We start from the raw sequence: 24,205 nt of genomic DNA, 5'->3' as shown, positions 1-24,205 counted from the left end.
GGGATCGAGCCCTGCATCGGGCTCTCTGCTCAGTGGGGAGCCTGCTTCCTCCTCTCTCTCTGCCTGCCTCTCTGCCTACTTGTGATCTCTATCTGTCAAATAAATAAATAAAATCTAAAAAAAAAAAAAGTATTAATACATGAAAATGACCATTCAGACCCATACTTCCACCATGTAATGCACTTGAACATTAAGGGATAGAGCTCAGTAAATAAAACAAAGAAAATCACCTGGAAGTATGTTCATGCTTCATATTAGCAATTTAGTCCAAAATATCCTTTCTGTCAGAAAAATGGAGTAAAAAAAAACTATGCTAGTAGCAACAGAGGCTGGCCTAACTCCCAGACTTAACCAGACCCAAAGGCCTGAAGTAAGGTTTTTTTTTTTTTTTTTTTTTTTTACTTCATGTCACAACCAAGACAAGGTGAATACACCTATTTATTCATGTGATACCTTCAAGGTTAAATTCTCCATGATCGTCAAAAACTTAAAATGTGCCCTTGTTTTCCTTTTCCTCAATAAAAGAGACTGTGTGGTATGACTTCCACTCCTACAAAGGGACACAGCTATTCCTCACCTAATTTCCAGAAATTGTGTGTGATAATGAAGCAAGGGCCACAGCTGAGGATGAAGCATGGGCTGAGACAGGAGTCTCCAAACAAATGATTTGGAAAGAGGGACACAGGAGAGACTGACTGGCTCTTGGGCCGGGGCTGTAGAAATCTGTCTTCTTGTAGAAATTCTCTTTTGTTGCACTCTGGGCAAGGGGTCCTCTTCCCACATTTGCAGTCACCCACTGGGAATTCAAATTAAATTAGGTCTCACTTAAATTGGAGTTTTTCCCATTACATTAGCATTTGCATAATCTTGCCAATGTTTCCCAACTTGCTAATTAATAATAGGATGACTTCAGTAATAGTAATAGGATGGTTAAATCATGTTTTATTGCTGTTGGATTAACGTAGAATGAGGCTATCAAAGGGTACGTTTTGCGTGTATGTTCAGTTTTTATTCCTATAGGCACATCTCAGTTGGCAAACTTAATCCACCACTAAAAGGTGTTATTGAAATGACTATTCCACAAATCTGAGGAAATGGAAATTTAAAAAAAAAAAAAGCTTTGATGAAACTGACTTGTAAACCCCTTTGTTTTTCTGATTCACTGATGCTGAAGAATTGCTCAAGGATGATTCGTCTCTTTAATAAGTAGCAGCAAAAACAAAGCTTAGGAGAATTAATGTAAGAGAAGGATAATTCTTTCTCAGGAATTATCTTCCTAGTAGCCAGACCCCGGCTGAAAGTATTTAACTTTCTAAGGCTGGTTCACCTTCCCATTACACAAAGCTGCGTTTTTTCAGGAGTTGAAAAAAAAGAAAAGAGTCTGAGCTGGAATTAAGTAGTTTAACTTCTGGAAGATGGAGCCAGAGAGTTTCAGCAGTATGTCGGATGGTTTCATTTGACTGCGGCGTCAGCAGATGCTCCTAGTTTTCTTTAGGTGCTTCTAGGATTACATGTATCTGTGGGTCTGACACTTCTGTTCTACATCTCCTCACAAAGAGGACCTCCAGTTGGTCCTAGCAGAAACCTTATTAAATGGATGAACGTAATACTTTTAAATCTGCTTAGTCTTCAGACATCTGTCATGCCACGGTAAAATTTAATTACAATAGAATCTGGATACATTCATTTTCCAATTTTATAGGTTTGAGGAGTCAGACGTGTTGTTCATCAATAATTACTCAAATCCATGGGAAATAAAAACAGATTCCACCCTAAATCCATGTGTCTCCAAACTACTACTGTAGTACATATGAACACAGCAAAGCCATCAACATCACAGTGGAGTTTTGGCTTTCATAACCTATCCCACCGAAGAATGAAGGAGGCTCACAATTTCTCTATCTGCCTTATAGGAATGACCTGCTCAAAGCATAGTTTCAAGGTTACCATTTTATTCAAATTGAACCATTCATTTAGTTTAAGGAGGTCTATACATGTCTTCAGTCCTAATCATAGGTTCACCAAACCAACAATGATGAGCACAGTACCTAGTCACACTGGCTAAAGAACCAAGCCCCAACAGAAATCATGGGAGCAATGTTACAAATTTATAACTGCAGTAACTCTTCCCCCAGGGAATATATATTTCAATCAACATAGAACATCACTGTACCAAAAGTGGAGTTGCTGAAATCATGAGATCAGCCTCTGTAAGTCCAACAGCAATATGCTGAAGAGAGTTTCAAAGAATGGCGCATAATCCATCTGCCAAATCTCATTTTGAGGAAACTGGACATTGCATTTGGTTGTGTAATGCTGGCTTCTCCAACTTGATCAGGATCTTAGCTGTCCCAAGTCTTTTCCTCTCTCTGTGCCAAAGGGAAACACCACCATGCACGAATCATGGAGTAGATGATGTGCAGTTGTGTCGACATAAGCCACCAGTAAAAAGAAAAATGAGGGTCCTCAGCCAAGCTCTCCCTCTGGCCCGAATGTTCCTCTACTTGTGTGTGCTTCTACTGATTGACTTTCTTTTCTGAAGAGAAACCTATGAAAAACAGTAGAGAAATGTTTCAGATTAAAAATTAAAAATTCATTTCTCTTCTTCTGGCTCAGGGCTAACATAAACTTTGAGGCTGGCAAAAAAAAAAAAAAAAGAGAGAGAGAGAGAGAGAGAAATATTTTATTCATGAGCTCCCACAAGTTTACACTAAAAAATCAAGAGGCGGGAAATGGAGGGTTATTATTTTAAGCATTGACATATGCTTATCACTTTGTGAAATCAGCTGTGGCCTGGTTCTACTCATGCCTGAAGAGGAATATTCTGTACTACTTCTCATCTCTGTTGGCATTTTGGTAGCTCAAGCATTTGCTTAGGAAAGTAAGTCATATTTGTTACTATTAGGTTTAGTACTTAGCCCAGGGAAGAGAACTACCACATAAACTATTTTAAGTATGGCGAAGGGTACATTATTGTCAGAGCGATAGAAAAGATCACGTACTTAAGACGTGTTGATGTACCATGAAGACCAATATGAAAAATGTGGTATATTTCAGTAAGACTAGGAAAGAATACCACAAATGAGCACTATAGGGAAGACAAAATCAAAGAGATCTACTCATGGTGACAAAAAAATACACACAAATTTCAAGAAATAAGGTATTTTCTTATTCATGATAACAATTGAGAACATGTTAAATGTTCTACACTTGTTGCCCTGTATTTGGTATTTCAAATAAACAAACTTTTAAACTAACTGTTTCCTTTCCAGGCTTAAATAAAATACTCCTCTAAGAACGGTGCCCATTTTACTAAAAAGGTATCTAATATGGTGAGAGCATGAATTTGGACCCAGAAGTATAATCCACTGGTCTGACCAGTCTAAAGTTTAGATTTAATCCATTTATGATACCTACCCCTAGATATCTTAAAACATTAAGAAAAATTAATTTCTCTATAGTTTTTATAGCACTCCTGTGAAATAGATACAGAGGTGAAATCGGTATTCCCATGTTTTAGCAGAGAGAGTTTGTGACCCCCAAGAGGATCCATGGCAGAATGGAAATGTGAACAAAAGAAAAAAAACAGGTCTTCAGTTTCTTGAATGGAAGACAGAATGTCCCTCTGTGCAGTGAATGTGGGAAGAGACTTCTGTCATCGGCTTGGCTCCGTGGTGGTTCGAATGGCAGGGCAAGAGAAACGCCACCAGGGAAACATGGGTTCTCATAGTGCAGACACAGTCTGCTTTGCCTTACTGGTTGATAAAGAGTTCCAGTAACCGATTGCGTGCCTTATTATTTATTAATGGTATGTGTTACACTCTATGCTTTTATGTTCACAAGAGTGCAGGTTAATTCCCATGTTGCTGAAGTGATCTGAACAGGACCCACAGATCTTGGTGGCAGAGGCCATGTCTGACTCTACATCAAGGATCAGCTGAATCTAAAGTCCCCTACAAGGGGAGGTGCCCCAGAGCAGCAGAGAGGTTAAAGGGGGACTCTGCTCTCTACATGCCCGCTCACCTCAGAACGTGCGTGCTCACGCATCAACAGTACGGAAATGTAGGTAAGTAGACATTCTTCCCAGCTGGGATGCGACATGTAATAGAAACCTCATTTCCCTACAGATTTTTATCTTCCGTTTAAGATAAATATTGCAATTTTATTCACCTAGTGGAATTGTGACTAGTCTAAGCTTATTGTGGGCATTTTTCTCATCTAGGTTCTATCTACCTACCTATGTTTATCTATATAAGATGTTAATCAGAATGTTTAGTCTTTGCTTATAAATCAATGTCTGCATAGGAATATATTTACCACCTGTGTTTTAATATGTTCCTGTACATATAATTATACATTTACACTTTATTTAATATCCCTTCGCAAAACCACTTAGTTTACCATTAAGCCGACCTTTATGGCATTATAAGGTGAGGATGCATTTCTCCTGCAATTCTTTCTAAAAATCCAGAAATAGACATAAAACTATTTGTCTCTAAATTTTGATTATTTTTATTAACTGCTGGTAAGATAATTAAGTATATTTTATAAAAGAAAAATATTCTTAGTATTTTATCCATCTGTATTGAAAATCAACAAGTATAGTGTCTAAGTTTTTTCTCTTTCTTACATCTCTTAAGTACCTTCTAGTATTTATACTGATTCCTATATCTCTTCATACCACTGGAAAAAATCCAACTAATCCAGCCATTTTACTGATGTAAAATTATCTGTAATTTTCAGTTATAAAGACAGTTATAAAAAGACACAAACTGAGAATTGCAGATTCTGGCTTTCAGGATAGATCCATGAGAATTTATTTAAATAGAATAGATCTAAATGATGACACTATTATATTTTAATGTGTAGCATGGAGTTGTCCATATTGCTTGGTGGTTACAGTGTGGGCTTTGGAGGCAGACTTCCCGGCTTGTCTATGTCCTAGCCAATAACCAGCTACATGATCTTGGATGAGTGACATTATCTGTTTCTTGGTTTCCACAATTTTAAAACAGGAACAACAGTAGTACTCATTCCATAGGGTTGCTCTAAGGTTTTGATGAAATAATATATAAATATATACAATGCCTAAAATAGTTTCTGGCACATGGTCAATGTTATGGGTTGAATTGTGCCCCCCCCCCCCCCGCCAAATGTGTATGTCTTAACCCCTGGTACCTTTGCATGTGACCTTATTTGGAAATAGGACTTTGTACACATAATCAGGTTAATATGAGATTATACTGGATTAGCCTCATCCAATATGACTGGAGTCCTTATAAGTAGATGAAAATTTGGACACAGACCCAGACAAGAGAGAAGAGGGCCATGTGAAGAGTGAGGCTGAGATTGGAGTTATGCTGCCAAAGCCAAGGAACTTCTAGAGCTACCAGAAGCAGGAAGAGGCAAGGAAGGAACCTTCCCTAGGGGTTCTGGAGGGAGCATGACCCTGCCAACACCTGGATCTCAGACTTCTAGCCTCCAGAGTATGAGAGGATAAAATTTCTGCTGTTTTAAGCCATCTAGTATTTGGTGCTTTGTTATGGTAGCCCTAGGAAAGGAATTCAGTCAGTATTCAGTTAATTAGTTATTACTAGACATTAGTAAAGACAAATTATAATAGTTGGGCTTTGATTTTTTATATCATAAAGAAATAATTGTTTGCTCACAACACAGTCTCATGTGCCTACACTTCATGTCTTTCCAAACATGTAAGAATTGAGTTCTAGCTCATTAGACAAAGTTCAACTCTGCACCATATGAAAAATTTGGAAGGTACGGAAGAGACTGGCATGTGATGTAGTTAGAAAACACAGTCTTTCGACATTTCACAAAGAAAGAAACAAAAAACATGTTTTCAAGGTTATACTAACTCTAAAATGCCATAATTGTTCTAGAAACATGGAAGTCATTTTGCATCCCATTCTGATAACAGATGAAATGAGATTAAAATGTTTTGCATAAAATCATATGTTTTTTAACAGAAACAGTAACCCCTTAACATCTATAGACTTCGATATATAAAAATGCAATTATTTAGTAATGTGAAGAGAGAAAGCCAAGTAAGTCTTAAATGCCTTAAAAACCTTTATTTAAATCTTGAGTTTTTGAAAGAAGAGTTAATTTCCAATGTGTCTGCAAAGCATTCTAAAATGACCAGAAAATGGGGCGACTGGGTGGCTCAGTCGTTAAACATCTGCCTCTGTTCAGGTCATGATCCCAGGGTCTTTGGATCGAGTCCCATATCAGGCTCCCTGCTCAACAGGAAGCCTGCCTCTCCCTCTCCCACTCCCTTTCTTGTGTTCTCTCTCACTCACTGTCTCTGTCAAATAAATAAATAAAATCTTTAAAAAAAAAAAATAACCAGAGAATGTAACTGAAAGCAAAGCTGGAAATATGGTGACCCAAAGACTGTATGAGAGTACTCAGTACCTATTGACTTTCTTCTTTGGCCAGGAAGCCCTTCATTCGGTTCCCACTTTTAGAGGACCCTGCTCTGGCCCTCCTCCAGCCACCTTCTTCCCCATTGTAAATCTGCCTCCTTCTAGAACAATCTCTTGGTACCCACATGAGGAACCTCAAAATTTCTGCTCAAGTGACCCTGTTTCTGCTTCTCAGCCTCATGTGGTCCTCTCTCCCAGGCCTGAAGCCCAGGCCTGAAGTCCTTCATTATGCTACACTGTTTGTAGTATAATGAGGGACATATGGATGTGCCAACTGGGCTGTACTCAAGTTCACACTCAAGATCCTTCCCAGTGGAAAGGTGGGAAGAAAAGGGGATGGGCCACAGCTCAGGTCCTCCTGGGCCACTGTGTCCTGGTTGGAATGTGAGCATTTTAAATTTCATCTACCCTTCCAGCTATATTTGTCAATAGGAGGATAGACTATAATAATTTCTACGCTTGATTCATGACGTTTAAATATTGAGCCTGAACTACGAAGCTTTTCGTGTATTCATGCCTCAGGGAATGTTAAAGGAGGATCTAATGATCATAGCAATTTAATCACTCATTACCCAAAAGGCTACTGTTCTGCAAACACTTCACGTGTAGATGTCAGAGCCACTATTTCAGGTTAGATTCCCATAAGAGGAATTATAAGGATAGATACTAGGATCAAACTATAATGTGCTATATATATTAGGGTCAGGAAAGTAAAATTTGTTGGGAGTCATAGGAAATTAATAAAAACTGAGAACTAGGACAATGTACAAGGCACGCATACAGATTAATATTCATTTGAATATCCATATTTCTGAAAGGGTTATTTTCACTGAAATACAAGTAGAATACTTCCGTACTTATTAAATGAATAAAATTTATAAGAGTTTTAAAAATACTTTCTGTTTATAATTTACCAGAAACTGAGCCTAATTTTTCCACTCATTTTTTCTTCCATTGTTTGAGTTTGGGTATTTATAGCCCAAAACACAGGGTGTGCCGACTAGCAGTGTATTTGTGAATAGTGAAAGATAAACATATTAGCCAAGTAATAAGACAATGAGTAATAGCATAAATAACAAAAATGTCTGCTTAACAAAAACTTTTTCAAACTCCTATTTAACGATACCACAAAGTTACTTTTAAGAATTCTGAGCAATTGAGTTGGATCTACGAGTCAAAAGGAGCTTTCCAATTAAATGACATAAAAAATAATAAGAACCACCCCTGAAGTTAAATAATGGCACACGAGGGATTTTTTTTGACAAGGATGATTTCAGAGTTTTTGCCAATTTTTTAAAAAATATTTTATTTATTTATTCGACACAGATATCACAAGTAGGCAGAGAGGCAGGCAGAGAGAGAAAGGGGGAAGCAGGCTCCCCGGTGAGCAGAGATCCTGATGTGGGGCTTGATCCCAGGAAGCTGGGATCATGACCTGAGCTGAAGGTAGAGGCTTAACCCACTGAGCCACCCAGGCGCCCCAGTTTTTGCCAATTTTTTGAACTGGCTTGAACCTTGAGATAGCATCAGCTTTGAAAGCTAGAAGAGGAGAAATAGAAATCAAAATAGGTAGATTCCTGAGTAAGGAATTTATTTCTCCAGTGGTTCCCTATCCCTGATCAGCCCTCTTCCCTGCTGCAGACAAGCCACAGTCAGCTGCAGAGCTGGGTTGGTATGGAGAAGGAAATGGTTCACACGGCAACATATCCCATCAGTTTCGACAAGGGCTGACCAAGCATGAATTGATTCATAACATATTTATTACATACTTAATCTTACATAATACCTTGTCTTTTACCTGTGATATTCAAAATACCAAATGAGTGTAGCACATGTTATGGCTTCATAGGAAGAAAAGATTATTGAGGGTTAGATTTAAGTTCTGTAATTATGCAAGTTAAATCCCCATTCTCATTTTGTATCTGTCATTATAGAAAACACTAATATAGTGAGAGAGGTAGGTTTTTGAGGGCACTATAGGATGTGATTCAAAGCACAGGTTTTTTGAAGTCCTATATGTCTGCAATCTAATCCCAGGACTAAATTTCTCCAACTGTGTGATTTAGGCATGCTACTTTAATTCTCCAAGCCTCAGTTCCCCCATCTGTAAAATGGTATAATAAAACCTATTTTATAGCATTGCTGTGAAGATTAAAGCAATGTCCTTAAAAATACTCAGGTTGCTACATAATAGAGGTTTATATTTTACTGTAATTTTATATCTGTAGACTCTTACACAGCATGTTTATGCAACACAAACTTCATTATGTTCTTCCCAACAGACAAAAATCATTAGGTCTTATATACTGCCTATAACATTCTATTTTCACATATTTAATTTAGTTTCTGAAGGTCATCACAATTCACTTCTACCTTATATAATTATTAGCTTCTATTACACTGGTCCAAAAGAACCTATTAGTGATACAAAAATAGCTTTATGATATTACTGAATTCTCTACTGCATAATTGTATTTTCTAGTGGTTAAACTCCAATTCAGGGAGAAAATATCTTTAATATTCATTTCAGACCAATATAATATGAAATGGAAAATTATAATTGGGTGGTAGCTCAGCTATTATACAACAATGGATTTCAAAAACACAGACATTATGCAACAACCATTATGGTTAATAGTATGCCTTTCTAATAAAAGCTCTCTATTATGGCTGGAACCCAAGAACTTCATTAAAACCAATGGTTGTATTCACAGTAGAAAGAGAAGAAAAAAAGAGTCCTACAGTTTTCTGATAAATACCTAGACATTCTTTTATAGAGTTCTCACTTTTTATCTTTCTTCTCTATAAAGCTGCTATAAGCTATGGCCCTTGCCACTCCTAGTGCTGCTGCGTACACCTGTCCAGGTTGTGTATTGTGCAACTCCAGGAAGCTCCATTTACAGAACTTGGACTTGTGAAGTACACAATCTACAAAACCACATGTGTTATCCCTGGCATTCTATTTTTACTCCATAATGGGCTCCTTGTAGTAAAATCTAGAATTCTATCATTTCAGATCTGAACTAAATGAGATCAAGCTTCAAGTATGGCCTGAAATTGGAATATGGCTCATATTCAGCCTTTCTAGAGAGATTAAAATCTCTGGTAATTCAGAATGTAGGGTCACAGGTGTGTGTCATTTGAGATTTTTAAACACGTAGCAGGCATGGCTGACTTGGGATGAGAATAGAGGTGGGATTACGGTTATAGCCGTTTATACAGCCCGTTCCTGAGTGTCCTCATGAGAGCACAGAAACAAGCAGGAAAAAGTGTGGCAGATTCTGGAAAGAAGAGGAGAATGGTCAACCAAAGAAAAATAAGATAAAAGAGTTTTCCATTGTGAGTACTCGATAGGTGACTTTTTAGTGTTTTTTTTTTTCCCCAGCACACTTAGAGGTGGGTGTTGTGGGCTACCTTGGCCTAAACTTGGAGTCTGACATTTAGTCATTAGGGAACACAGTTCTGAGCCTTTGGTTTCCTCTGTCTGTCTGCCAGTGACATTTAAAACATCTGTCTAGCAAACTCAACCTGGAATAGTGGACGTGCATCTGCCCTTTGTAGTGGAATCCCAGAGCTTTGTTGTTGTTGTTACAGTATAGCTCCACTTGAAGTTTTCATTTCTAGCCCCAGATGGAATACTGACTCTGAGCCTGGAATAGGAGCAGAAGCCAGAACTGAGATTCCTACATTTCTGCATTCGAACATTTTCTGTTTCTGAAGGAGTTCAAGTTAACCCCAGGTGCATCAAATTAGAGTTGTGTATTCAACACAACTTTATGGAAGGCCCTCCTCGAGTACGAACGAATGTATGTTGAGTAAACATCCCCAAAAGATCCCATTAAAATGTAAACATGAAAGAATGCTCAATACAGCTGTGGTCTTACCATTTGCCTTATGCTGCACATCTGGCGGAAACTGGTCAGGAGCATACCACTGATAGTCTGGCTGTGTGGAACAATAAAACATTATTATAGCAATATGGACTTCAAACAAAACATAGTGGCATATTAAAAATATAATTATACTATGTGGCTTTTATTACGTAGGCAGCACAAACGTCCTTTCTATCCAAACCTGCTGCCAATCTTGCTCATTTCTCTTACCTCCTTCATCACTATCCCCATCTCCCAAACCCACCCCCCCAAATCCACTTTGTGTTGGCCAGAGTTCCTTCTACTTTGGGGTTGTGGCATTTTTTTTTTTTTTAAAGCAGATGTGTTTGGGATATCTGCAGAAGTATAAATACTTCTGTAAAACTTACTACAGCTCATAAATAAAACAAAGCAGTTTACCATCAATAAATACTGCATTTAAAGCACTCACATGGGAGACAACAGAGAGACCAAGAGAACAATGACAAGTTTAGTGTTTTGGGGTACAAGGAAGAAATCTAAGCCATTCAGTGAGGAGAGCGCTTACAGAGGCTCAGGACAATGAAGCAGGGCTGATCTTTCTCTTTGTACTGTTCCTCCGTGGAAAGTACTCTCTAGATCGTTCAGAGAGTTTAGACTAGAAAGGGGGTAAGAGGTGAGGGTAGACTTGGATTTTTCTTGTGGGATTTTCTTCTAGGTTTCACCAGTTAAGAACACCTAGATATTGGACATTGGGGAACATGTCAAACAAACTGCTTTGAGTAAATCATAAACTACTGACCCGAAATTCAAGATACAGTTCCAAGACAGAGATAGAGAAATCCAAGATAGAGTACCTCTGTAGTTAGCCACTCGGAACAGAGCAACCCAGCCTCACCTGCCCATGAGGATGGTCTGTCTTCCTGCTCCCAGTGATCACCCCTGCCTCCTACTCCCCACCTCCCAAGACACACAGAATACAGGTCTTTTGTTCTATTAATCAATTACCTCCTGAAATAACTCCTGAAAATGTCTCTACCGATAAGCCAACAGGGAGAATTTGCAGGGCTGCCAGACCACTGAAAGTAGCCTTAAAGCTCAATTATCTGACAAGACACTAAGAAACGCTGCATTTAGTACAGTCTGACCCCACTTTACCCCCACTCAGACACCTAGACTCTTGGCTCCTTTTGGTCCACGAAAAAGCTAAAAGAGGAAATGAGATCACCTCTGTTTTTTATCTCCTCGTTTATTTTTAGATGTCTCAAAGAACACATAGGATAAGTGACGTGAGCCTCGGTTTTAGATTCCAGGAGAGTTGCCAAAAGAAGGCAAATATACTGTAATTTTACAAACACTACTGTTTGTCCTTTAATTCAGGCTTAGAAATAAACATAAAACATGAACTGTCCTTTTAAAATGAACTCCGGGAGTGAAATTCTACTGTTATACCAAGATTCTGTTTGACTGAACACTGCTTGAAAATGTAGGCCATTATACATGGCTTGGAATCTTTTTCAAATACAAGACTTTTTTTGGTGATAATTTTACATGGTCTGGACTACCTTGCCTCTTATAATTGATCGGGCAAGTCTGATGAGATTTTATAATAGGTGAATTTCTGCCTTCTTTTCATAAATGAGTATTTGAAGAAAATAGTCATTTTTACTTCTAGATAAACTTGCATGACTCATTGGTTTTATTGTTAACCTTTCACAAGAATATTTCTCCAATTCACGAACCTGTAGGAGCTCACTCCAAAGTGAACTCCTATCTCTTTATGTTTCCCACAATATTAATTTACTTCTACATCCTGAAAGACAAAAATTTAAGGAATGATAGCTGTGTTTGGGGATTCCCAGAAGTGCTTTTCTGGTAAAGATTGAAAAGTAAGCAGACAGGTAAAGAAAAAAGGAAACGGGGCAGGGTGAGCAGACAGAAGTGACAACGGGCTATAACACAAAAAGAACACAATTCTCAGCAGTGTGCTGTGTGTCACACCAGGGTCAAAGAAGGGATGCTCATTAAATTCTGACATGCCTCTGCCACCCAAAGAGTCATTACCTCCTCCCTTGGGAAAAGGGCTTTGAGTCACACTCAAATACAAAAGTATGGCAACCAAGAGAATCATGCTCTCCGTAAGTGCTCTGCCAGGAAAATCCCAGTTAAAATCTCAAGATTCTTTGCATAATTAAAAACACAGTTAACACAAAGTAAGGGGGAGGGGAGTTGTCTGAGCATTTCCAAAATGCAGAAAATGCATAATTTTTTTTTTTTTCCTGCATAAAGACACTGTCTATGTAGCCAAAACACACAGTAGAGACCAGCGTCCAGATGGTGGGGGAGGGTGGGGGGAATAGTGCTATGGAGAAGGGAAGGAAGGATGCTTTGGTTCTGGCTTATTCAGGTTGACTGTCCAAATCAATTCAACTCACAAATAATTGCTCCACAGTTCATTTCATTTTGCCTGGCTAGACACAGCCACAGAGAGCAACTTAAGTGGGTCACTTTTTCTGGGATCCTTTAAGAATATCCTTTTAATTGGAAAATGTCAAAAGACTATATTGCACAGATGTAGCCATATCCACAGTAGTTCAATATAAATTTACAACTGAAAAAGGCATCTCTCAGACTTGCTATATTCATTTTGGTTCTCTTTATGCACAAAAACCCTCTTTTGGAAGAGTCAGGTATGTCATTTAAAATGGCCTTTATAAAATGTGTGTTTGTTCAACAAATTACAGCTCAATTTGATGCCATTCAGTGAATTTATTCATATCCACGTGTGTCCTGTGGATTCCGTGTCCCAAAAAGTGTACAGTGTACCGTGACCACTGTAACTCTCTAACTTAGAGGACAAGATAAAAAGAGGCTCTTTCTGTGGACAAGAGTGTGTGTCCAAATTACAGAGACAGACAGCATTTCTACCGAAAAAAAAAAAAAAAAATACTGGCACCTACTAGATAATATAAGCATTCGTGTGTTGAGACGCAAGCTCTTACTTACTGGGGGATTCTGTTGATCCCGTGCAGCTCCAGGGCCTGCTGGTGCGCATGGATCCTGCCCGTGGGAATTCAAGCCGCAATTACACATCGGGAACAACATCTGGGGGAGGATAATGTCGTTGGTTCACTGGAAGTGGGTGAAACTGGGGAGTCACACTGACCCTTGCTTTATACAACCCCAGGTTTGGCTGAAAGCTTAAGGTTCCTTTGAACTCTCGCATAATTCCAACTCAGCATAGTGGGAGCACGGATGTGACCTCTGGGCTGACAGCAATGAGGAACCCAGGGAAGATGTCACTTTAGGTGAACCTCTAATTAGCTTCTCATGTTGAAGACATCAGAAACACTTAAATGGTATAGACTGAACTTTATGTGTCTGAGTTATCTTCACAGAGGGTCCTCACTTAAGAAGAACCAGCCATTGAAGCCATAAAAGAAGTTTTAACAAGACTCCTACAGCATAATGGAAGTCCAGAGAGGAAATTAAGAATTAAGAGAAATAATATTCATTCCTGAAACCTACTAGAGAACCAATGGGACAGAACACTTCCGTGCCAAGAAGATACTGTATTTTCTTGAAGAGGCACAAACCTTTGATGTAATTTTCCACTGTACATTGTGTATGCAACTGCAAGAAACACCTAGGAAATATACTTACAAGGTGTTCATGGGTCTATGAAAAAATCCCCATAGATTTCTATGTGCTAAGGCATGTGCTACTGGTAACATGTTCTGGAAAGCATGTGTTTTTCATGAGTGTTAGGGCTGAGAGGCTTTGGTGGTATGTAAGCATTATCTATCCACTGGCATTTTAGTCCTTAACGCAAAGCCTGGGTTGTTCTGGAACATCTGTAGAAGAGCCTGAATACATCTTTAATTGCAACCATGAGGAGCTGCTGTGCCCAGGAATAAATGTGGGGGCAGAACTTAATGTTGCCATTTCAACTACAATCAGAATATTGGTGAATTCAGGTTAAGGAGCGACGTACCTGTTTTAATTGCTTTTTGAGTTTTTCTTTCTCCATCTGACAAGCCTTTATCTACAGACAAAACAAAGGCATTTGTTTATAGAAAGAGTCCACATGGTTCATTCTACAGTTACTCTTGACCCAGCTGTCATGATCTGCTCAGAAGCCCCAGGAGTGAAGCACTGATACAGCAGTCATGCCATTGAAAACAGTCACGTTTCGGATTTTCCAGACCCGCGTTGATTCTATCTTGAAACACCCAAGTAAAGTCTGGAAAGTGGAATCATTTTAAATTGTTATTTCAATTTGTTGAAACAACTGTAGTTCTCAGTTTTAGGTTGATATTCTGATATACAGATATAAATGTAGAGACCTAGGAAGAGATAGAGACATAGAAACAGCTTCCACGGCTTACTGCAGAATTGGAATCGGTCTGCTGTACACTCAAGAGCTAACACCGTCAATGCTAAAAGTTGTGTATGCACTTCCTCCATGCCGGACACTAATCTACGGCTTTACATGTAATAACTCACTGATTCCTCCCAATGCCTCTATGTGATGCTCAGTGTTATTATCCCTGTTCTACAGATGAGGACACGGAGCTCTGAGATACTGAGGAACTTGTCCAATGTCACACTACTGTACTTGGCTTCTTCCTATTTAAGGCCCAGCAGAGTTACCCACCCTGGAGTTTTTCAACATCTGACACAACTAGAGAAAGCCATTTTTGTTTGACTCATTAGTCATGCTATTGTCATCCCCACACACCCTGTTCCTCATCCATGTAAGGCATATATCCCCACTGAATGATACTGTTCCAAGTCCCGCCTCTCTCCTTCCTTTGTCCTCCCATTTGGCATTATATATTTTCCATGTGACTTTTTATAGTCCAGTGTGTACTGTGTACAATCAGTTTTCATAACCCACAGGAGTTATGTTCTGTAAAGTCACCATGAACATGAAGTGGCGAATGCAACCACTGCTCCTCAGGAAATGCAGGGTTAGGTTCCTATGAGCTTCTGGTCAGACCATTTTTGTTGACTGATCAGTACAGAATCTTGTTTTATGTGTGTTTCTGCTAAAGGCATCTTATTAAATATAGATTATTGGTCCATTAACATTGAACTCTTGGCCTATAGCACCATGTTATTCCCTGAATGAGCTTGTCTAACATGTCTTTTCTCTGTAGGCACAGCATGGCCTTCTTTTGCTAAAGGAAATGAGGTAGCACCTCAGCACTCTGTGGGAGGCATTTTAAGCAAAGCAATAACCAACAAAAAGAACAAAAATGAGAACATGTGAGACTAAATAAGCCACAAAAAAGACAATTGTTATAGTCTGAGAGCCGAAACAAGGAGGCAAGGCCTTGTTGGACCTCAACTGGGAACAAGTGTGCAAGGTGACTCAAGTTTTTTTCTGCTCTGTACATATTCAAAAATGGACTTAGGTGGCACCAGTATTGATTTTTGGGGTGACAGATACATTTCAGTGAGCAGGCAGATATACCAATATGGAATCCTCAAGGACTATCAGGAATCCACAAGGATAGACTATAAGGAATCCATACGGATAGACTATATATGTCCCCCTCGTTATATTGTCAGTCTTTAATAGCAAGGATCATTCTTTTAGTTCCTCGCGGTATATAACAAATGCCTTGGAGAAAGAAAGCATCAAAATTAAATTACAAGGGACTAAAAGTGGCATGTTAATTATGTAACTAACTGACTCTGTTTAAAAACTACCCCTGCCAACAGACTAAAATCATTTTGTGAAAAACCTGTGAGGCATGACCTGAACTAGATGTTTTTTTGTTTTGTTTTTTTTTTTTGTTTTTTTTTTTTCATTTCACCCTGAGAACAACTTTGTGAAGTCAGGAGGTGAAAACCATCATCCATATCATCCATATTTCACAGGTGAGTATACTAAGAGATTTAGAAACTTACTTTTAGAGACAGAGGTTTTAGAATTATAAGAAATATTTTAGAGACCATTTGGTTCAACTTTGCCATTTTACAGATGAAGAAAAGGAAGTGCAGAAAAGTTGGAGATCTTGCTCAGTGTCATCCCTGATTGTCAAAGCAGGGACAGACATGAAGCTTCTACCCCTACTCTTACTCCTAAGTATCTCTAAGTATTTTGCTATTTACCACACTCCTATTTTACTAGTCATTGGCTTAAAACATCCTTAGCGATAGAATGAATAAACTCTGGTACACAGGAAACTAGTGCCAGAATAATTTGACCTAAGAATTCCTTTTTAGGACCACAGATAATACGCTATTCAAATAACATCATGCCAATTCTATTATATCATGGCATTCGATTTGCTGTTAATACATTAAACATAGTTTGTTAAGCCATCTACTATATCTTTGAGTAGAGTGAATGAGACTTTTGAAAAATAAATGGTTGGGGGTGCCTGAGTGGCTTCATTGGTTAAGTGTCTGACCCTTGAATTCAGCTCAGGTCATGATCTCAGGGTCATGGGATGGAGCCCTGTGTCAGGCTCGTGCCCAGGAGGTAGTCTGCTTGAGATTCTCTGCCTCTTCCTCTACCTCTGCCCCTCCCCCAACTCATGCATGCATGAGAGCTCTCTCTCCCTCTCAAATAAATCCTTATTTATTTTTTTAAATGATTTTATTTATTTATTTGACAGAGAGCGAGCAGCAGAACACAGGCAGGGGGAGCAGCAGAGGGAGAGGGAGAAGCAGGCCCCCCACCAAACAGGGAGCCTGATGTGGGTCTTAATCCCGGGACCATGGGATCATGACCCAAGCTGAAGGCAGTAGCTTAACCGAATGAACCACCAAGGGCCCTAAATAAATAAATCTTAAAAAAAAATGAAAAATAAATGCTTGGACTATCATCATTTAAAGAAAAATTTTGGTAATTTTAAAGTATCATAAAGATGATCCCTTAGTTTATCAATACAATTATACCATACTCTATGTAGACAATGCATTATTTTGTTGATATCAATTAAAAGTTAGTTTACAGATGACAGAGAAATAAAAATTATTTGTGGATTATAGTCTCTATTTAGATTGTTATGTGTTCCTGGAAGCACTAGAACGTCTACAATGACAAAGACATTGCCAATCTTAGACACAGATTTATCATCAATCTCAATTTAATATAGTAGAATGAGCAAATTAAAATCTGGCTGGAAGTAAAATAATTAGTGCAGTGACAACTTAGAAGAAATTAAGGGAGCTCTGCACATAAGACATACAAATCAAGAGTGATTTCCTCACCGAGAGTCATCCGAACATTTCCTCGCTCCTCGTTTGTATAAAGTAAGGTGCATGAAACATTTTCAGAAAAGCATTTTATTATACTTTAACGACTATTTTATTCTTTTTAATTTCTTAGAAAATGGTTTGGCCAAATAATTTTTGCATGTAAAATTAAGAATTCCACATGAATCCTTGAAAATATGTCACAGAAGAAATTGAGTTTAATTCACAGTACACTTTGTATTTGGAAGAAGAGGATGACAAATAGTTAAACATTTCTTTTGAGACTAAGAATCCTGCAGCTCTGAAACTGTCACAGTATATCCTGCAACAATTTCCTATTTACTGAAAAGCACTGGATGATTTTGCAAATCAAAAATTCTGTGGTTCATTTTCTTAAGCCAAAGTTGTGTTAGCTACATTTTCCTCATTAACATCAATATTTATTCATCATGCCACTTCCTGAGTATACTTCTAATATATCCTATTACATTTAATTATAATATGTTTACATTTAATATATTCTATTCCAATAAACTAGCATTATGTGGCTTCCTTGAGAGTGATCCAATTACATTTAATCGGGGAACCCACTGAATAAAATTCTCGATTTCACTGTATTTTATATCTATAAATAACTTTTAGAAATATGTATGTTTCTGGAAGACAGGAACATTCCAATATGGCCCATCAAAGAAAATGACAAGAGTGTAGAAACAAATTCACGATGCTGGAGTGCTTTGGATTTGAATTTTGAGTATTAAGTAGTTCAACTCCCTTTCTACCAAGATAAATATTATGAGAAAAAGATCAAAAGAATTGAATTTTATAAAAGACTTTGGAATCCAATTTCTTAGGTAACTCCTTAATAGATTTAAGTTAAAAGAAATCGCCAGTAATTTTCATCTCTTTACAAGATTGTTTAAGAATGATTTCATCCCAGGTGCTTACCTCTCAAAGAAAATCAATGTCAATTAACAGAAGCCAAAGTCTTGAATATTTTTAATGAAAAAAAAAAAAAAAAACAAAAACCACACACATGTGCTGGCAAAGATTATTTTGTTTTGACTTATACCTGAGAATTCAGCCTGTTCAACTGGGCTTGAGAAGTTCGATTAATTTGCTGCAGCTCCTCTTTCTCTTGATTAAGTCTTTCTCGGTCTGATCGCTCCTTTTTGAAATCTTCTTCATATATTTGCACCTAGGAAATATTGACTTGTTGTTACTGTTGGCAGCCTTTTCTCTAAACTATTAAAATGATTTCAGAAGAGGTGCTATCTGGGCTTGTCCAATCTGAGTAATTCCTATCCTCTTTTCATCACTATTTCTTCATGATGAGACTCCATCCTAATGGATCTGGCCATAATTTGATCTCTCGCTTTATTTAGAATGGCAGTTCTCAACTTTTTCCTCCTTGAGTATGTGTCAGGAACTCAGAAGTAAAGTAACAACATGGATATTTTGAAAAAATATTCCCCTCACCCTTTATTCGCTGCATATTTCCTTATTGTGATAAGCATTCCCCTTCCCTAGTGTTAAGTATCTCTATTTTGGAGCAAGCCATCCATCCCCAACACAAGGCTTTGATGTAGGAATAGTGTTTGAAGTTCTAAAAGACAGTTTACTGGCAATAGCTGTTAGGTGAAGCCACTAAATATTGGCGTGCCAGTTTCCAAATATAAATAGTAAATTGAATATGTAATAGAAATTAAAGGCTCATGTATGTGAAAGAGCCAAGTATGATTGTTAAAAGGTATTTATAATTGGCCCCAGTAATTTTGGGGATATGTCATTTTTTTAAAAGTAGTAATATTTTAGTGGAATGCTTTGCAAGAAATATTCCACATATTCCAGAAAATCAAACCAAAAGAAAAACAGATTTGATCATTATTGTTTTTAACTGGCATAGTGTTAACTGATGGTTTGGGGACTAGCATGTGGAACTATAAAAATAAATGAAGCTTAGGGAATGAGGCAAAAGAATTTCTTTAAGACAATGAGTTAAATTACAACTTCCAAGGGAACCTAGTAGCTAGATTTTTGTCTATTAATAACAATGCACTCTGCACCTTCACCATGAATAATGCACCACGTTTTAACTAGAGGCTTATTAAAGTTGATAACAATAGAACAACATGTAATAGGCAAGAAAGGAAAAAAATTAAACATTTATACAGATCTAGATGCAGATATACACATTTAATTTTTAAGGTTTCATCCACCAGAAGCATTGCAAGGGAACTACACCCAGCTAAGCTGACATTTTGTTTTGGTTTGGGTTTGGGTTAAGATGTGAGGCTCAGTTCCAGACAGAGTCAAACTAATGCTCTGTAAACAGTTACCAGAGGCATTTGAAATGGGAGAAGCTCGTCTAATCAGAACTGAACACTCTTTATCAAACACAACACTGATAGCGATGTCATCACTGCAGCCAGGTGGCCGAGACTCTAGCTCGGTTTCTTTGTGAATTGAAATACTTTAGTGTATCACATGACACCTGATGATATAGTGATTGTGGGTGTCCAATTAAAAATGTGCACAGTTAAAACGTGTATGCATAAAGTTAGCAAAAGAGCCACTCAAAAACTAAGGAGATGGATTCTGGACCTCTTGGGGATAATGAAAAAAAGGATACCTGTCATTGTCTGCATCCAATATGAGCTAAACCATTGCTGCAAATTCTATGCATGTGTAAGAGTGACTCTCGCATGTGGGATACATTATATGAGAGCATCAAAGATGATTCAAGTGTCTGAACGTAAGAAGTAGTTTTTTTTTTTTTTTTCAGAGGAATCCTGGCTAGTGGCAATGGTGCTTTTGGGGCTGAGAATTTGGCAGAGCTTTAACACTCCGAAAACTATCCTTATTCTCTTCATAGGTTTATTTTTAAACCATGTATTTGATCCTGAATGTAATGGGACCGAATATTCAAATGGTTTAAAAGAAGAGAAAATGCAACTTTATGATCAAGTGCAAGATCTAGAATTTTCTAGATTTACAGATAGGCTACTTCTTAGGAAATGATAACGATAACAAGAACGCAGTTGCTTCATCCTTTGGCATATTGCATCAAGAATCCTTGGAGTTGGCCTTGTTCAGAGCAAAACAGCCAACAAATCAGTTCCAGGGACATACTTCCCAGCCCTTTGTTCTATCACATCCTCTCCCCCACCGCTAATATATTACTGACAATGTGCGCTTCAGAGATAGGATTCCTATATGTATCCTATATTTATTGACATCGCCATGAACTGTTCCATGAACTTTATCTTCATGAGTTTATTTAACCTCTTACAGGAAAAGAGATATGATATGCATGGGTGGCCCCTCAGCTAAGCCAGCTCCAGCTGGCTAAACTAAATTTAGATCCAAATCAGTCAGGCAGTGCTCTGTGCCTATAGCCCTATGTTGCTGATACATGTAGAAGTTAACACCTTTACTCTTCTGTCCACTTGGTGATGTGGGGTTGAGTGGGGAGGAGGAGGGCCTTGTGTATCAATAAATTGCTAGGTGGTGCCATCCACATGCAGCTGTCGATGAGCAGAGCTGGCTCTTCAGTATTTATGATCAGTGCAGAGTATTTAACACTGCCCGTGTTGTTCAAAGGCCTGGAGGCAAACAGCTCAGGATAACAGCCTGGCTGCAAGCATTTTCTGAAAAGGTCCAAGGTTTGCAGTGGTAGTGTTTTCAAAATAAATTGTGTCCATGTGAAACTCTCTAGACCAGTGCTAATATAATCTCACCAAAAGGTTAATTAGGAAGCCCTTCTTTTAACTGTATGATCTTGGATAAGCCATTTCACCCATTTGAAACTCAATTCCCCTCTTATAAAGTGTGAGTTGGGCTAGCTGATATATATTCTCCTATCAAGCTTTAAAATTAGATAATTCTAATGAAAATAAATGCGAAGACTTTGGACACGTTTTGAATAGAAAGATTTCCAAAAATGTCCAAAGGACCACGAACAATGGGCCCTGTGTTTTCTACATGATTGCGCCACTTTCAACTTCTCACCTGCTGTTTGAGAACTTCCATTTCTGTTCGCATCTCCTCATGCCTGCACTCCATTTCAGACTTTCCCAAACAGTCCTCCGAAAATGAAGAACACTCGATTTTCAAGGCATCTTGAAGAGCCTGTGTTATATGATAAGCACACGGTTGAGCTAAGAGTTACCACATCTTATGAATTCCTCTATAATTGTTACAATGATCTCAAAATGACCCCTGCAAAACAACTCCATTTTTTTTTTAAAGATTTTTATTTATTCGACAGATAGAGATCACAAGTAGGCAGAGGAGGCAGGCAGAGAGAGGGGGGAGCAGGCTCCCTGCTGAGCAGAGAGCCCAATGTAGGGCTCGATCCCAGAACCTGGATTCATGACCTGAGCTGAAGGCAGAGGCTTAACCCACTGAGCCACCCAGGGGCCCCCAGAACTCCATTTTTGATGCTACCTTTCCAACTGAATAACTTTTCTTCTTTCTCCTTTTTTAGCATACATTTTTTTTTTTCAGAATCTCTGTCTTTTCTCCATGATGATGCTTATGTTATTCAACTGTCATTGTTATTTAGAAGGGCTTTTGATATTGATGTTGGGCATCTCCCTGCCACCAAGCCAACCATGAAAAGAAAACATCTATAACTTTCCTTCAGATTCTCTGCTTCAGTCAAACACATACTTTACCAATAATGCTCAAAGTTTAGAGAGCATCAGGATCACCTGGAGAGGTAGCAAACATGCCCATCCCTGGGCACTGACCCCGGAGTTCCTGAATCAGTAGATTTGGGGTAGGTTAAAGCTTCTGCCTTCGGCTCAGGTCATAATCTCAGGGTCCTGGGATGGAGCTCCGCATCAGGCTCTCTGCTCAGCAGGGAGCCTGCTTCCCCGCCTCTCTCTGCCTGCCTCTCTGCCTACTTGTGATCTCTCTCTCTCTGTCAAATGAATAAATAAAATCTTTAAAAAAAAATTCATTAACCCACTGCAGGGTACAGAGAGTACTCTGCTTCCTTTCTTTCTTTCCTCTTCTTCTTTTTTTTTTTTTTCTAGAGAGAGTACAAAAGTATGCAAGATATGGGGCAGGAAGCGCAGAGAGAGAAAAAAGAGAGACTCTCAAACAGGTTCCATGCTCAGTGTGGAGCCCAACAGAAGGCTTTATCTCATAACCTTGAGATCATGACCTGAGCCGAAACCAAGAGTTGGATGCTTAACCGACTGAACCACCCAAGTGCTCCATGGTTTCTTGACACCCAGCCCAACTTAGTGGTTTCACTGGAGAGGAGGTGAAAGCAACAAGAGACACTTAGAGTTGTCAACAAGATTACCATCATTATTCACTAGCCCATGATCTCTTACATTTACTATACTTCGTCAAGTCATATAAAAGACATCGCCTCTATTCTGAAGACCTTGGTTCGTGATGAGTTCAATAAACAGCCGTGAAAACTGAGACACAACACGCCTCATCCTGGTGTGGTCTGGGAGCCCACATACAATATGACTACTTGCTCATTATCAAATGAGTCCTTTATACAAACAGAAAAGTTTCACTTTCAGAGTTCCGAGATTTCAATTCCTCTCAACTGCTTTGGTAGCTTCAATGATGTGCGTTTGGTGATACTATTAGTAACTACTTTCCTGCATTACTGTACAATATGGTTATGAAGATAGGAAAAGAAAAGCAGTTACTATCTTAAATATGTGTAGACAGGCTAAGAATTTCCTAATAGAATGTCTTTTAACCCTATAGATACTGTCTAGCCTGATTGTAGTATCATTTTTCAGGAAATTGTAAGAGAAACAAGAACTTCTTTCTTCCTCCAAGAAGAACTTAAAAAAACAACAAATGTCGTTTAATAATTTATGTTTGGTTAGAATTTGTTGCTAAGCTACAGAGTTTTAGGAAGTATCATATTAATTATAATTTTTAAAAGTGTGTTAGTAGTAATGATGAGAATCTAGGATGGAGTGAGCCAAATAAGACTTAAATAAAAAATGCTGATTTCATATCCTACCCCTATGAAGAGATTATTTTTGTGGGTCTTGTTATATTTGCATTTCCTGGTCTACCTTTCATGCTATTCAGGCTTCTAGAAATTTTACAAATGAATCATAAATGAAAGGTGAGTTTAATCAACATTTATTCCATCTTGGGGTTTTCCAACTTCCTTGAACAAACACCTGTAACCTACTCTAGAACAGTAATTTACTATCAGCACAGGCAAACTAAACAGATTTACCCATCTCATGACAGTGAGATGTTGGACAAATCAATTTTGCCCATGGGTGGCACTGGCTGACTAGCCTCAGGTAATTTCTCTCACTTTGGTTAAACATCTGGCTTCTCTTTAAGAACTCAAAGAAAACAATGCCCTTGGGTATTTCCTTCAAAGCAAATAAATTGAATTGAGTATACACAGTTGTGTGAACTTCTGAGAAGCATATGTTAATTACTAAACTGACATGCTACAAATTTCTGCTGAGTGAATGGGTCAGTAGGCGGTCTGCTTGTGCAAGGAGGTTGGTCCCCAAATTCCATGCTGTGTTGGATGGTATGCACAATCAGCTACCCAAATCAACATTTTGAGTAACTTCTATTTATTACAGTGGTAAGGAAAGAAGAGAAAAGGAAAGGAAAGGAAAGGAGAGAAGAGAAAAGAAAAGAAAAGAAAAGAAAAGAAAAGAAAAGAAAAGAAAAGAAAAG

The 24,205-nt window shown here is 38.3% G+C and overlaps 1 protein-coding gene across 1 annotated transcript in view; it reads right to left on the bottom strand.

Moving 5' to 3' along the window:
- Positions 1 to 1,945: 1,945 nt before the first annotated feature.
- Positions 1,946 to 24,205, bottom strand: part of LOC111156038 (TNFAIP3 interacting protein 3) — a 164,363-nt gene continuing 142,103 nt past the window's right edge. Inside the window, exons 9-14 of the mRNA XM_022516610.1 lie at positions 21,521 to 21,640; positions 18,582 to 18,707; positions 14,289 to 14,339; positions 13,301 to 13,399; positions 10,328 to 10,388; positions 1,946 to 2,548 (exon numbers count right to left, since the gene is read on the bottom strand). Of these exons, the coding sequence (XP_022372318.1) occupies positions 2,517 to 2,548; positions 10,328 to 10,388; positions 13,301 to 13,399; positions 14,289 to 14,339; positions 18,582 to 18,707; positions 21,521 to 21,640 (489 nt within the window). The 3' untranslated portion in view covers positions 1,946 to 2,516. The remainder of the gene's footprint in view (positions 2,549 to 10,327; positions 10,389 to 13,300; positions 13,400 to 14,288; positions 14,340 to 18,581; positions 18,708 to 21,520; positions 21,641 to 24,205) is intronic.

This window comes from Enhydra lutris, unplaced genomic scaffold (assembly GCF_002288905.1).
Source record: "Enhydra lutris kenyoni isolate GAN:26980312 unplaced genomic scaffold, ASM228890v2 scaffoldscaffold3, whole genome shotgun sequence".
In the NCBI taxonomy this organism is placed as follows: domain Eukaryota; kingdom Metazoa; phylum Chordata; class Mammalia; order Carnivora; family Mustelidae; genus Enhydra; species Enhydra lutris.
This window is presented reverse-complemented; position numbering and strand designations above follow the sequence as displayed.